The 15,242-nt window shown below is 43.1% G+C and overlaps 1 protein-coding gene across 1 annotated transcript in view; it reads left to right on the forward strand.

The window, feature by feature from the left end:
* The window catches only part of fam20cb (FAM20C golgi associated secretory pathway kinase b), a 46,515-nt gene extending 34,755 nt beyond the window's left edge, over positions 1–11,760 (forward strand). The window contains exons 4-11 of the mRNA XM_070926583.1: positions 3,531–3,623; positions 6,991–7,106; positions 7,733–7,913; positions 8,267–8,376; positions 8,660–8,741; positions 9,111–9,170; positions 9,359–9,509; positions 9,991–11,760. Coding sequence (XP_070782684.1) covers positions 3,531–3,623; positions 6,991–7,106; positions 7,733–7,913; positions 8,267–8,376; positions 8,660–8,741; positions 9,111–9,170; positions 9,359–9,509; positions 9,991–10,098 — 901 coding nt within the window. The 3' untranslated portion in view covers positions 10,099–11,760. The remainder of the gene's footprint in view (positions 1–3,530; positions 3,624–6,990; positions 7,107–7,732; positions 7,914–8,266; positions 8,377–8,659; positions 8,742–9,110; positions 9,171–9,358; positions 9,510–9,990) is intronic.
* Positions 11,761–15,242: the final 3,482 nt, after the last annotated feature.

A 15,242-nucleotide genomic window follows, 5' to 3' on the forward strand; every position in this document is an offset into this window, starting at 1 on the left:
TCTCCTTTCTTTACTTTACTTCCTCTCTCTCCAGTTGTCCTCTCTCCAGGTCAGCGGGGGGCGTCATGCCATGCTCTAAATAACTTTATTGACATTTGAATTGGATGTGGATCACGGTAATTATCCAGCCTTCCTGCTTCCTGGCTGGCATTCAGTGAGAGGAGAGCATCAGTGCAGCCGCATCTCAAGCCACAGGCAGAGAAATCTGCCTCAAATGCAAACACATGCCTCTGTTCACATGCTGTTCGCTCATATTAGCATTCACTTACATAGAAAAGCAGCGACACGAAACATGTACACCTCATTGAGTTGTATATCGGTGCATATAGGAGCTTAAGAATAGAAGCATGAATAAAGCTGCGTATTGTGGCGTCTTCCCCTATAGAGACAGCAATGTGGTGGGACCGTGTGAAGTATGCTTGTGGGTTTCCTTAAGGTCGAATGGCCATGAATTATTGCACTAGGATGTTTGCTCATGCTTATCCTCCAAGAAACCTCCATGACTCCTGTACGGTCGGCACGGTCATGAAACACAGGCAAGTCAGAACTCCACTATCAGTCATTTTGTCTGTGGTACTTGAACGCAACTGCAAGTTTTTTATCTTGTGAATGTGAATAGATTATCTTTATTTTACAATACGTGATCATGTCAGGCAGCGCTGGAAATCAACCAATGGGTGGTTTACATAAGAACGGACTTACCTCATTTGTTTTTGATGCTATGTCATATTGTTGTTAAATGTAAAAACACAGTATCCCCAAAAGTTCTGCTTTTCAGAAACTGAGTCGGGCACCAATTCAAAGGAATAGTTTTGATTGACATTTTGGGAAATACACTTATTCAGTCTTGCCAAGAGTTAGATGAGAAGATCAATACTACTCTTCAGTCTGTTAAATATCAAGCTACAGCCAGCAGTTTGCTTAGCTTAGCATAAAGAGTGGAAACCGGGGGAACATTAGCTAGCTTGGCTCTGTCCAAAGGTAACATCTACCAGCACCTCTACAGCTTACTAATTAAGACCTCAACACTTAACATCTCACTTCCTGCAGTTTCCACTGGTCGCCTTGTAATTTACTAATGTTGTTGGGTTGCATATTCATTTTATCATGAATTTCCTGAATCCATACCTCTCAGTGCTTAGATAGAAACGACCTTGGATTCATATCATATCAGTTATCATGCTTTTTGGGAGTTTTTAGGGGTAAATCTACCATCGACCAGCTATTGTCAACTGGCTGGAAAAAAAAAGAACAGACCAGCATTTCTCAACAGAGAGAGGAGAGCTTCTTAAACATGTTGTTTTTTTTGCCTTTCATGCCGTTCCACCAAATGATTTCATTGGACGTCACTTTTGGTCCTTCCACCTCACACTCACTTCACTCCCAAAACACAAATTTATGCCAGACTTTATATATTATAGTCTCCAGAAAAACATCACTGATTTATTCGCCCAAGACATCTGGCGGGAAACAAATCCAAGCCCTGACTTAGCACAACTGTCCCCATCGATAAAGCAGTCGTAGTCGCTTCATGCGCTGGACTGAACTATAATGTCCTGTTGGCGGGGCCGAGCAGCACTGGTGTAAATAGACCCTGCTCTCTGCTTTCAAAGTCATTCTCATTTTTCCTTGATGTTGAGCGAGAGCTGCGTCCCTGAAGCAAGGCTACCCAGAAGAAGGGAGCGATACAATCAACAGACTGGCAGAAGTGAGGGATGAGCAGGAGAGAGGGGAAGCGAGGGAGGAAACTGAGGTTGAGATGAATAAGAAGGAGGAACCATGACATGCTGCTTATGTTAAATCTCGATGCTGGTCACTGCGAAAATGGGAGCTGAAACACAAAATGTAGCACGTTATGATTTTCTGTTTACTTTGGTCAAACCCTGGTGGCTGCCTGTCAAACACTCGCAGGGACAGGGAGGATGGAGAAAGACAGAGTGATAAAGAGAGGAGGAAATTGAGGGATTTTTTTCATGGATGAGTGTGTTTCTGGGCTCCATGGTGGGTTAGTTAATGACTGGTGCATATGTCAGCCACGCAGCTGTGGAGTCACAATCAGCCAGCCAGCTGAGGAAAGGAAGCGACGGATGGAACGGAGAGAGAGAGAGAGAGAGAGAGAGAAAAGATATAAAGTATTAAAGCCGTGGACGCACAGAGAAAAGCCGAGGAAACAGTTCTGCGTGAGGGAGAGCGGCGAAGCAGAGGAGGTGAGATAGAGGATTTTGAGCGAAATAAACACAGAGAGGCATCCGGAGGGAGTAGAGAGAGAGAGAGAGAGGGAAGTTGCCAAGATAGTTTCCATTCTTCTCATCCTCCCTCAACGAGCTGAGGCAGAAATGGCAGCGGCTGCAGTCCAAATCATTACACTCAGCTGCCTTCCTGGAAAGTATTTACTGTTGTCAATAAAAAAAAAGCAAAGAGAAGGCAGTGTGTATAAAAGGAAAAAATAACTAAAATATGCAGCTCTTCTGTGGAAAGACTGCAATTTGATGATGGGCTGCGCTGCTGTCCTTGTATTGTTCAAAGACATTAGCATATTTTCTGTGCCCAGCACCTTCTCAGGGAGTCTTTTCACCTCCGCCTCCTTTGACTTCGCCTTTTTACCCTGGCCGTCCTGTCTGTCCTGCCCCGTCCTGGCCCGTGTTCCATTAGCTCTGGGATTTAAGCCTTTAAGAGCCTCTTTTTCCCTCCAATAAGAGCTTTAAGGCCGAATGTGTGTGGAAAGCAGTTTTTTTGGGGGGAAGGATCAGAGCCGGACAGAAATAGGTACAGATCGAGAACAGGAGGGGATGCTTCAGGAGGAAGTATCTGACCTTCAATTGTCCCCGCTTCTTGTTGCCCCACAAAACACCCACAGTAACTCTGGCGAGGGCCTTTTTTGTGAGGCAAGGACACTCGTTTATTGTGCCTTGGTTATTGCTCACAAATGGTGTTCGCAGTATTAGGTACACAGGCGTAAAGCCCAAGTGTTTTATCACTGACTGCGCCCCTCTTGAAGTGAGACGTCTTTGGAAATGTGAAGTTGTGTTGAGTACGTCTAAATTACACATGGATTGATTTGAATCCAACGCACCAACATCAATGTGCCGTATGCCCAGCAAATACCGTAATACTGAATAGCTGTTAGCATGTCGTCTTGTACACTTGCTACCTGTTTTGTGAAATCCAGACCCAAATATATGATGTTAGATGAGTTTACTTAATCAATTAATCATTCAAGAAATTTGTCAAGCAAAAATTCACGTTTATTTTCTGTTTTCTTTAGTCTTTTATGAAAGTAAATTGAATATCTTTGGCTCTTGGACTTTGGCCAGACTAAACAAATCAATTAAAGACATCATTTTGGGACCTCTGAGATCTGACATTCTATAGAACCAAACCATTCATCGAGAAAATAAGTTAGTTGCAGCTCTAGTTTTAGCGTGCTGCATTGTCAGGTTAAGCCTTTTGCATATTGCTGACTGTCAAAACCTCGGCTTTGCATGACAGTTATACCTAACCTCTAAGCCCTTTTCCTTGTACCTCTGCAGGCAGACCCGGGAGCAGGAGACCCCACCGGACTTCTTCTATTTCTCTGACTTTGAAAGACACAATGCTGAGATCGCTGCCTTCCATCTGGACAGGTGAGTCGGCATTAGCCAGTCTCAAGGGCTGTGTGGTTGTTGTTTGGGACATCACATTGTCACATCATCTGTCCGTCACATCTCCCCCCTGCAAAGTAGCTTCCTGCTACACCTGGACACTTTTAAGCACAGGCAAGGTAGGCAGGCGCTCAGGGCACCACCAGCTGAAGGGGTGGAAAAGAAGACATACAGATTCGATCAATAACACCTTTAACAGTGCTGCTGTTGGTCAAAAGCACAGCATTTTAGTATCCTCTGATTGAGCATTGCACTCATGTAACGCTGTCCATCTCATGATGGACAGTTTTTTAAAAACTGATTGATGCAGTGGAACCAGCATGTTTTTATTCCACGCACCCTTCTTCCTTGTCAAAGCCTGGGGCCTTACATTACCCTCAGGGGCAGCAGCGGATGTCTGGTCCAGAAACGTCCCCGGACGCTACGAGCATTTTCAACTCAATAAGGAAAAACCTGATGCTCTTCCACCTGATCTAACTCCTTCAAGCCCAAGTACTTCTTTCCATCCTGGAGGACCAGTGTCCTGCAGGTTTTGTTCCTCCCTGATTGCTTATGTGTCTCTCCACGTGTCAGCTCATTAACCACCCTGGGGGAACGAAAACCTGCAGCACTGGGTACCTCTGTTTTACAGTAAAGCTTTAAGATATGTGTTTGTAAGCCCCCCCCACCCAAGTATAGCAGTACTGATCCATGTGTGTCTTGTATGCAGGCACGACTGCAGGCATATCCATTTCTCTTCTGTGCATGAACGCCCTGCGTGTACTCCAGATTTCTGTCTCTGTGCTTAATTGTACATTAGCTTCTCCTTCTCACCGTTCCATTCCCTCAGAAACTTTTTTTTTTTCTTCGAACACAGCGAGCGGTGTGAGCCGGGGCCCTTACAGTAGAGGCTGTGAGCTCCGAGAGGCCATGAGTCATAGAGAATGAATGCCGCCCTCCCGCAGCTAGCATCTGACTGAACAATGACTGCAGCCTCCTTGCTTAGCTAACCACCACGCTCTCTGACTTCACTTTACAAGGTTAACACTTTATGGCCGAACCTGCCCGCTGGAGAGACTTTAATGAAAAGAGAAAACCTCATGAGGCTCTCTGATGGGCGAAAGAAAGCGATGAGTTTCAGCAGCGGCGTTTGCTATGAGAGCCCAGCTGACGTTGTGTGTTATTATGAGCAGAGGGGTCGTGTTGTGGTGTCATGCTGGTGATACGAGATGATACCACACATGTCCACTCACATGTACGCACACACACAATGAGGCCACAGAGGGTAGTGATGTTGAATCTGCTTTTCCTTCAGGCACAATGACACAGTTCAGCAGCAATTGCATTAGCAGCAGCTTTCTTCACCAGTCTGCTACACATCTGGTCCTCTATATACACACACACACACACACACACACACACACACACACACGAAAATACGCTCACACACTCCCGGCATATGTGTGGGTTAAGGGGAAGAGGAGGAAACCAAAGGCATGAAAGGCCCTGTGCCCATTCTAAATATAAGCCAGGCAGGGTTTGCCAAAAGCAGCGCTTTATTTTTTTTCCTTATTTTGTCTGTTCTAAATTAGAGCCTGGCTACAGAGCTGCTGCTGCCGCTGCTGCTGGTGCAGAGGCTTAGGCTACACTGCCTCCCAGGGGGCCCACAGACACACACAGGCTCTTTTAAAAGCAGCATTCTCACAGGCGTGTGCACACACACACACACACAGAGCCACTTGTCTTTCCTTATATAGGCTACACTGCTGTAAGCATCATTAATTATGTGATTGGATTTAAATGGGAAGTGCACTTGGTATTGCTGCATTAGGTGGGGAAGAGAGAGCTAGCAGATATGAAGACACACAAGGACCAATATGACCTCAAGATATTAAACCTTATAGCTCCAAATTCATGAGACACACTGGCGTCTTATACCTTTTTCAGCTGGGAATATGCGAAGTGATGATTCCACTGTTGTTCATGCACAGTTTCACAATTAAACCCTGATTATAACACAAGTTTAAAACGGCCACCATGGGAATACGATTCATCAAAGGGACAGGGATGGAAGAAAAAGTGTGAGTGATGAAGTCCTTCCCTTTAACATGGCAGCAGGCCCGGGCCCAGCAGGCCAGACGGCGCTGTGCGGTGCTTCATCCTGTGTCCGAGGAAAGAGACACGACTGTGTGCGTCTTGTCTCACTCCACCCACCGCCACGCTACTTGATGGCATCATTTGTTCGACGAGCTCTCTTCCCCTCTCCTTCTCCACCAGATTCCGTGTCTCTCAGTCTCTCTCTCTCCTCCAGTGTCTGTCTGCCCTCAGGCCTTGGCCATTAGGTGTTGTCGGGGGTATCAATTTTTAAAGAGCCCGTGCTGATGCTGTAGACAGGCTACACATGCATAAAATAGGCATGTGGCACGCACACAGGGAGACGGCCACGGCATCTTTCAGTAAAAGACAGCTTTATTAAACCTTCCCGTCTTCATCTATCATACAGACACACAGATGCAAAGACACAATATCACAATGGCCGAGAGAGTTAAAGGTTCCCAGAAAGTATTGAGAATATCTTGAAATATATCGCATCAGAAAGCTGCGTGTGGAAGTTAAAAATGTGTTTGATGTGGAATGATAGCCACATAAAAACCACTGGGAGGTTTACCACCATGTGGTGTAACAGTCGGGCCATTACTTATGTCACAGTGCCCCCTGTTGGCAGTGATGTAAAATTACATGGCCACACACAGGCATGTGGTCTGCCCCAGTGGCCTAATGGATTGCCATGGATTGTGGATTCAAGTCCCATCTGGGGTGAAGTTTCAACTGCAGGCAGTTCTTTGATACATATGTTGGTGAAAATTTAAACATCTCTCTCTAACATCTAAAACAAAGCAAAATTATCGAGCTTATTGTCAGCCAATAATTCAAAACAAGAGATGACTACTGCCCTCCCTTTTAGTTCTGGCGTTTTATTGTTTCTAAGCGGACTTATAGACATTTCTTTGTGATGGATGTTGGAGATAGTGATAGCTGAGGAACATGTAAGTCACATTGAATCTACAAATATGTGTATCATGTCTGTGTGTCCAGATTTGACTAAATTTCAACAGTTGGGTTAAAGGATGTTAATTGCGTGCATGAAGAGTGAGTGAGTGGCCCAAATCAGCAGGCCAAACTACAGCTATATTCCTGTTGTTTTTAGGACACATGCAGCTGTCCCTTTTACCTCATGCAGTATCTTTGCCTCAGGTCTCTCCCTCCATGCCCCCCCTTCAGTTCTCCAGCACCCCCCTGAATCAATGAGCTTTTCAGTCTTATTCTCAAGGCAGAGTGTAACCCCTCAGTATGTGTCTCTGTCCTGTAGGATCCTGGACTTTCGTCGCGTTCCTCCAGTGGCCGGCAGGCTTGTCAACATGACAAAGGAGATCCGAGATGTCACACGAGACAAAAAGCTCTGGAGGACCTTCTTCATTTCACCAGGTACACACTGAAAAAGGGCAGAGTTATTGGTTTTCAGAGACACATCTAGAAGGGAAAAACGTATTAACCAAGATACCATGAGATTGATTTTGCTACAGCCACAGGATTAATAAAAATGCAAAAGATTCTACTCTTTGTAGTTCCTGTTATTATTTTTTTATTATTTTTGTTTATAATTACATGCTCAGTGCAGTTTCCAACTATTTTTCCATCATGCAAAAGTTAAAGCCGAGCAGAAACAGTTGATGTAATGTAGAGCAAAGTTTGTTCTGTGTCCTGAATTGCTGGGATATTCATTTGCATGGAATTAGTATTATCAGGGGACGTTAGCTTAGACAGTTAATTAGTGATGCAACCTCTCCTTTACATATTATACACATGGAAAACTTTTGCAGGATTAAAATTACTGACAGTCTCAGCAATTAATACAAGTCACTGAATGTCCCCAGGTCATTTTAATCTTGTGGAAATTGGGCTTTAAATGTATGTGGTGCGCATTTCAAAAGGGCAGAAAGAAGGTGTTGCTCCGTTTAAAGAATTTAACACGGAGTAGTATGATAGAATATATCTAACAGTCACTCATTTCTTTAACAAACAACAATGTGTGTTCTGTTTCCAATTCTTAGCCAACAACGTGTGTTTCTATGGAGAGTGTTCGTACTACTGCTCCACTGAGCATGCTCTGTGCGGTAAACCAGACCAGATAGAAGGATCCCTGGCTGCCTTCCTCCCAGACCTGGCCCTCGCCAAACGCAAGACCTGGAGGAACCCGTGGAGACGCTCCTACCACAAACGCAAGAAGGCAGAGTAAGAGATCGATACTGCACTCAGACAGCGCTGCTTTCACTGAATGAAGCAGACACTGAGGGATTCACTGTAGAGTCCTGTAGGTCCGGCTGTCAGAGGGTATTTATTACACTCGCTGTCAGTTACCAGGGGCAATATCTTGTAAACCATGTGTCAAAGCTGACTGACATCCAAATAAAACACAACAAACTGTATTGGTCATGTCATGGAAGAAAACACTTAACTCTTGTCATGATAAAAAAAACAAATTGGATTTTGGTGATATTTTTGCAAAGCAGATGCATCATTTCTTATAAATGAAAAATTCAAGATGTAAACAAGATGTTGTTCGTGTGATATGTTAAACTCTTCAGATGGGAGGTGGACCCGGACTACTGCGAGGAAGTCAAACAGACTCCACCTTACGACAGTGGGACACGACTGCTGGACATCATGGACATGACCATCTTTGACTTCCTCATGGGTGAGTTGGCACGTCCGACACAAGACAAACGTGTTTTCTTCCAACTTCTGAAAAGTCCGATTGTCGAATGTGTTCTAAGGTGATGCTAATTCACCCAAACAAATCTCATCACCCAGGATGTCACTGTCCCCTGGTGAGCACTGTTTCAGAGGTCAATAATGGGCAAAACATTGTTATATGCACACACACACGTAGTGTAAACAATATGTAACTTATATATAAAAAAAACAAACTAATTTTACCTCGATTTCACTCTTGGCTGTTTACTTGTATTCCAACACAGGAAACATGGATCGTCACCATTATGAGACGTTTGAAAAGTTTGGAAATGAGACCTTTATCATCCATCTGGACAATGGCAGAGGGTAAGCCTAAGAGTTAAATGCATTACAGTATATGATGTATAAACAGTTGGACAGTGTGTAATACTGAGCATTTTGAAATTTGAATGGAGTTTGTCCTATACAGTTGTTGATATACAGTATGCAATGGATGTCTATGGGGATTGTCTTTAAATTCATTAAGTTAAAAAAAAATCATGTTTTCCAGGGGTAGCTCATTAAACCTTTTTTATGAAAATGCAGGAAACAGCATAGAATTAAGCAGAAGAAGAAGTATGCGTGACAGCAATCGCACGATGAAAGCTGCAGACAAATTGCACAACAGCATTGGAAAAAGATTTAAATACTAGTCATCTCCTTTAAAACCATCCATGCTTCTATCTTTCACCTTAGCTTTGGAAAGCACTCCCATGATGAGGTGTCCATTCTGGTGCCACTGACCCAGTGCTGCAGGTGAGACTTCTTTGCTGTTGATTTAACGTAGCTTGATGAGAAGGGTGTGATGGCTTTTTTGAGCGCAGTGCAAAGTGGAAGCAGGGTTTTCACATGTGATTAGTTGCCTCCTACTCACAGTGTCAGTACTGCAGAGCATGTGGGTACGTGGGTAAAACTCTTTTCCCCCGGCTGCTCTCTTTCTGCAGGGTAAGGAAGTCGACCCACTTGCGTCTGCAGCTGCTGGCTAAGGAAGAATACAAGCTGTCCATGCTCGTGGCAGAATCCCTGGTGAGGGACCGCCTCAGTCCCATCCTCATCCAGCCACACCTGGATGCCATGGACCGACGGCTACGCCAGGTCAGTGCTGCACACTCATTTTACACAGTGTGCCTCGTCTGGTTTTCTGTCTCCTTGTTTGAATCTTTAAAGGGACAGTTCAACATTTTTGCTATTATGTGTATTCACTTTCTTGCCGAGATTTAGGTGAGAAGATCGAAACCGCCCACATGTGTGTCCGTTAAATATTCAGTTACAGCCAGGAGATGGTTAGCTTAGCTTAGCATAAAGACTGGAAACAGCTTGCCTCGCTCTGTTCTGAGGTGACAACATCAGCCTACGGACATCTCTAAAACTTCTAGAGGTGCTGGAAGGCAGATAGATTTTTGTTACCTCTGGACAGAGCCAAGCTAGCTGCTATTCAGTGTGTCTTTTTAAAAGGCCATGAAATACTTTAACCGTATTTGACCTCTGATTGTGACTACAAAGAATAACAACAGCTTTCTCCTTCATTCAACTCTGAAACCTTTTCGCTTGTCTTGTGGTGTTTTATTGCCACTAGGTGCTGAATGTGGTTGCAGAATGCATTGAGAAAGAGGGCTACAGTTACGTTGTCGAGGACGACCTCCAGGGGACAGACCACGCCCACACCGGCCCACGACGGAGGTAGCTGTCTGTGGGCGCTGGCAGCGGGATAGGACTGAATCTCTGGACTGAGCAGATCTCTTAAAACTGAACTGCCACCCTGTAATACAGATGAGCTCCATCTGTACTGAATTTCTCAGAGGGCTTGATTTTTTTTTTTCGCTGAACTTACAGGGATGCCCACCTGCCTGAGGTTAATATAAGCTGTGTGGAAGTGGAGGCCTGCTGGATAGGACTGGACTTTGACAAACAGTGCAATCACTTGACTCGTACTGATGCTCGAGACGCAGGTGATGTCGAAGACTTCTGGATGGATCTGGGGCCGGGTCACAAACGAAACTGAACCCCTCCCCCCATATCACCCAGACTCCTTAAAATATCCGACCCTGACTCTAGTGTAGGATAGTGTCACCACAGCTGACCCAAACACCCACCGACCCGCCGCAGCACTACCAAACCATGAAAGTCTTGCAAGAGACGCCTTCTTTCTGTCTTGTTCGGGACCCTTTTTTGAATTCAGTGAATTCTGAGGGACTTGTAAAGCATCTCCCTGCCCTCCCCTCCCTTCACAAGCTGAATTATGTGGTTATACGTATCGTCGGTATCGCAAGTGTTTCGGATGAACATTCACGGAGGAGGAGGCGGAGGTTGACTTCCTGTTGTCTTAATTATAAAAATGATGTTTTATTGATTTGCTGAAAAATATGTTCTATTGCATTGTGTCTTTTTTTTCTTTTTTTTTTACATTTTATTTCTGCTGAGCCGATTCAGCTTCTATCATTGGTATTCAAGATGGAGATATTTGATTGGAGTGCGGGTTTACTCCTGGATTAATTTTGCCCATAAATGTTACTTGTACTTGAGAGAGTATTTATTAAAATTCATATTTATTGTTTGAAAGGAATACTAATCAGTGACACAACATCATCAGTTTCCTGTTGTAATGAGGTATTGAATTTACATCACAGTGGTGCACTTCCTCATTTGTCCAAAAGAGGGCAAACTGAACATGTGCAAAAGAAGCTGCCAGGCCTCTCAGTAAAGTTAACCTTCTCCATATTTCCAAGCATCCAGCTCGCTTTAAAATTGGTTTTTAGCTACCACAAGTATTGGTTAGATTCAGATGAGCTAAATCTAAGCCTGTGTTTACAACATTTAATCCAGCTACTGTTTCTGTTTTCTTTCCTTCAGTGCAGCAGATATATGAGGTTAGATTTATGGTACCAAAAGCCAAATGTGACACTAATAGTTTTATATTATTGTTTCTTTGTAATATATTTGATGTCCAGATGTTGCTGTTGTGGAGAGATTATTTTTCAGGATGTATATTTCATTCATCACCAACAGCTGATAGTTTAACTGTTGGTGTCAACGATTCAGTCGCTGGCTGAAAGTTAATATATACAGTAGGAAAATCTAGTGCCTGTGCAAAGATAGAAATACTTGAATGTCTGGTTCCATAGCGGGGAAATGGTTTGAACTCCTCCCGGGTACGAGCTATAGATAAGAAGCAGAGGTCGACATATATGTGTGTGCTGACTCCATCTGTTCCATAAAGGTTTTATTATACAGTTTCCATTGTCCCGTGTCAGGTCAGTACAGTGTGTGTGGACGTATGGGTGGTCCATGGAGAACCTTTAGATGATGTGTTCTTAAAAGTAAAAATGCTTTTTTTTTCAACAATTCATTTTTGTGGGATTTTTTTTTTTTTGTTTTTTTTTACATTTCTTTGCATCATAGTAAAAGTGCAATAAAACAAAATAAGCAGAATATTACAGCGATTCTATGTTTTCCTCAGCAGTACCAGCTGTATTTGTTTCATATGCATGTTTTAACATGTATTTAAGAGATGATTCATATTTATTCATAATGGAAGATAGTTTAGCCATCCTGTAAAACCCATGTGATCATTCATGAATGTGAAAACACAGGACGCATCCAGCCAGCTGAAGTATAATGAGGAAAATACTGAGCGGATGCTGTTCAAGGTGGAGCCTGCTCTTAGACGACTAGTTATTCCCATGTCTGGTAAATTGACCTTGACATGTAACATCAGTTGAGTACCCATTTAAAGGACCGCTACAGTAAGTACTTTGACCTTATTTGACCTAAACTGGGGACCAGACATAATTACAACATCTTTTTCTCTCATTCAACAGTTCATTCAGCAATTCAGCCTCTACTCCCTAATGCTGTTTCAAGCTTCATCACAAATGGTCCTTTGACACCCATGAAAAAAAAGTGATGTCTATAAAACAGGCAATACATATGAAATGAATCCTTACACAGATAATGCATATTCCAGATATTCCTGAATGAAATGTGCTCATCAGCTTTCTTTACAAGAGTGAGATGAGATGATCTCATGTCTTGTGTGTGCGTAGAGCTGGAGCCAGGTGTGTATTTAGCCTAGCTTAGCATAAAGACTGGAAACGGGGGAAACAACTAGCCTGGCCCTGTTTGCTTACCATCACCATTTTCGACTTTAGTAATCTTTAAAAACTAGTCCTGTGTTTAAAGAGTCATTTGATGTAGCTCAAAAAAACAGTGACGGGAAAGGTGGTGGTGTACTGAAGGTGTGGTTTTGTTTTTGTGAAACCTGATCGGATGCAAACAGACTTTTTGATTCCTTATAAGTTAATTTTTAATTTTACGATCCTCAGCATTTTGTGCCAATGATGAATCCAAGTTCCTCTGCACAACTGCAGCTATTAGCTCCAATCAAGATAAACACAGAGTGAACACCCAGGTGAACACAGGCCTGTTCTGGAGGTCTTATCTGTAGCACTCTGTAACCCAGTGTAATTTGACAGTGAGTGGTGGCAGTGAGGATGGCTGCACAGTACAGTGCAAAGGAAAATGGCCCTCAGCCCAAGCTCGGTGCATAAGCATGTTTACAGTTTCCAGTGCACTGTTGTGTTTTGATAACCTTTCCTCACAGAACAGCCCCCGGAAAAGCTACTTGGTTGGTTTACATAAATGCATGTACACACACACACACACACACACACACACACACACAGGCAGATGGAGCTATGAATGGAGGAAGCAGAGTCTGAGACAACCATCAGAGGGACGGAGAGCAGCCAGAGGAGAACTAAGGGCTGTAATCACAGCGGCCGGCCGCAGACAGGACGCCAGAGGAAGCCTCGTCATGGGAGTGAACCATGAGGCGCTTATCAGATCCCAGTTCAAACCAGCCTGATACGGTGACCTCCTCCTCTCCTCTACAATGCTCCTCTCTGTTGGTCCTGTTTACAGCTTCGTATGAATCAATCTGTTTTGTCTGGAGTGAACAGGCCCAGATTGATGAAGCTTTGTGGTTTAGTGTGTAAACCAAAAATGGAACAGACCAACGCAGTAACGTAGTACTCGATAGTGGTGGAAGTATTCAGATCCTTTAACTTAACGAAGTCATTGAGAAAAGGTATTTAAATATTATTAGCAAAATGTACTTAAAGTATCAAAAGTAAAAGCACTCAATGCAGAAAAAGCCCTCTCAGAGAGGTATATCATTATATATTATATTATATGTCTATTGCTGAGCCATCAATGTGGAAGCATTTTGCTGCTGTAGTTTGTAAAGGTGGCACTCATTTTAACTATGACTTATTATACTGTTGGCTAGTTTAATCTAAACCAATACATCATGTTTTTGTATGTAAAATCTGAATTTGTAAACTGAGTAGTAGTTATAGCTGTCAAATAAATGTGGTCATCTGTATTTCCTTCTAAACTGTACTGGAGTGTGATGTACCGTGAAATAGTAATACTCAAGTTAAGTAAAAATGATTTGTACTTAAGTACAGTACCTGAGTAAATGTAAATGTCTTCAGTACCACCACTAATGGTACTCCATCGTAGTGCTGATTAAGCAAAAAACATTATGAGGGAACATTCAATTGTTTTCCGAACTATTTGAACAGAAGAGTTTTGTTTAATATAGAGATGAGATATACTCAATTGAAAGCCTGAGACATGTGGGTGTGGCTTAGCTGATACCAAACATTTGATCAAGCAAAAAAAGCATGCGCCCTGTACGGAGGCCCTGAAGTGCAAAATGCAATATTTTATCATTTCAAAAAGATTTTTTTTTAAAAGACAGAAAGACAGAAAATGTATTGAAAAATTTGAAAACAACTCAACTAAACAGAGCACATAATGACAAGCCGCAACTTTCTTTAATTCTTAATTGACTTTGGAAAACTCCCTCAAGAGCCACGGAAGACTTTATACAACAGTTTTCACAGGCTGAGTGGTGCTTCTCAAAACCAGTGAGATGCCCCTTTAACTGTTCAGTTATATTGCCTGTAAAGTTTATTTACCAACAGGAAAGGTCTACATATATTTAGACGTATTTATGTTTATATTCACAGGTTTAAATGAAGTAGAAATTATAGAGAGAGAGTAAAAAAAAAATGCTGGCAGCAGCCTACAACATGTTGTGTTAGTTTTTAATAGAAGAATGTAAACTCCCCCTCAGGTTCTTAAAACCCCTAAACTCACAGAAGAAGACGATATATTTTAGAGACCAGAGATATCAATCCAGATTCTTTTTCATGCTTCAAGATGTGCTACAGCTTTTTATGAAGCCACTTAAAAAGCCTGAGCCTGCACCTAAAATTGAGAACAGCGTTGACCTTCAGAAATAAAGAGAGAATTGCTTTAATGTCTCTGGGTCGACCGATATGTGTGTGTGTGTGTGTGTGTGTGTGTGTCTATAGGCCTCTCCTGCACCAGCGGGGCCACACACAGAGGCCTGGCAGACCTCGGGCTGTTTTCCCGGCCTCTGTCGCCTCACGGGAGACCTCCAATTGCCCCGTTAAGAGCCCTTCAAAATACACATCCCCCTGTTTTATAGACACGGAAACAATTTATGGCCATTATAGAGCATTATAGATAGCATCTACAAAACTTCCCGTTGTTGACTAAACGTCTGCCAGAGTGGACACACACACACCCCAAAGAGTTAACGGAGAGAAAAAGAAAACAAAGATGCAAAGGATCTTGTTTGTTGGTTTGGGGTTGGCTGTTTTCAGTACAGTTAGAGAGATTAGGCTATAAAAAGAAGCAAAATAAAACATGAAGGCAGCCTACGAGTTTAGCGGACCACCCAGAATCCTGCTGGAGGTGGGGGAGAGGAGCGCTTTGTCCGGCACACTCGATCCG

Source organism: Enoplosus armatus, chromosome 20 (assembly GCF_043641665.1).
Source record: "Enoplosus armatus isolate fEnoArm2 chromosome 20, fEnoArm2.hap1, whole genome shotgun sequence".
NCBI lineage: Eukaryota > Metazoa > Chordata > Actinopteri > Centrarchiformes > Enoplosidae > Enoplosus > Enoplosus armatus.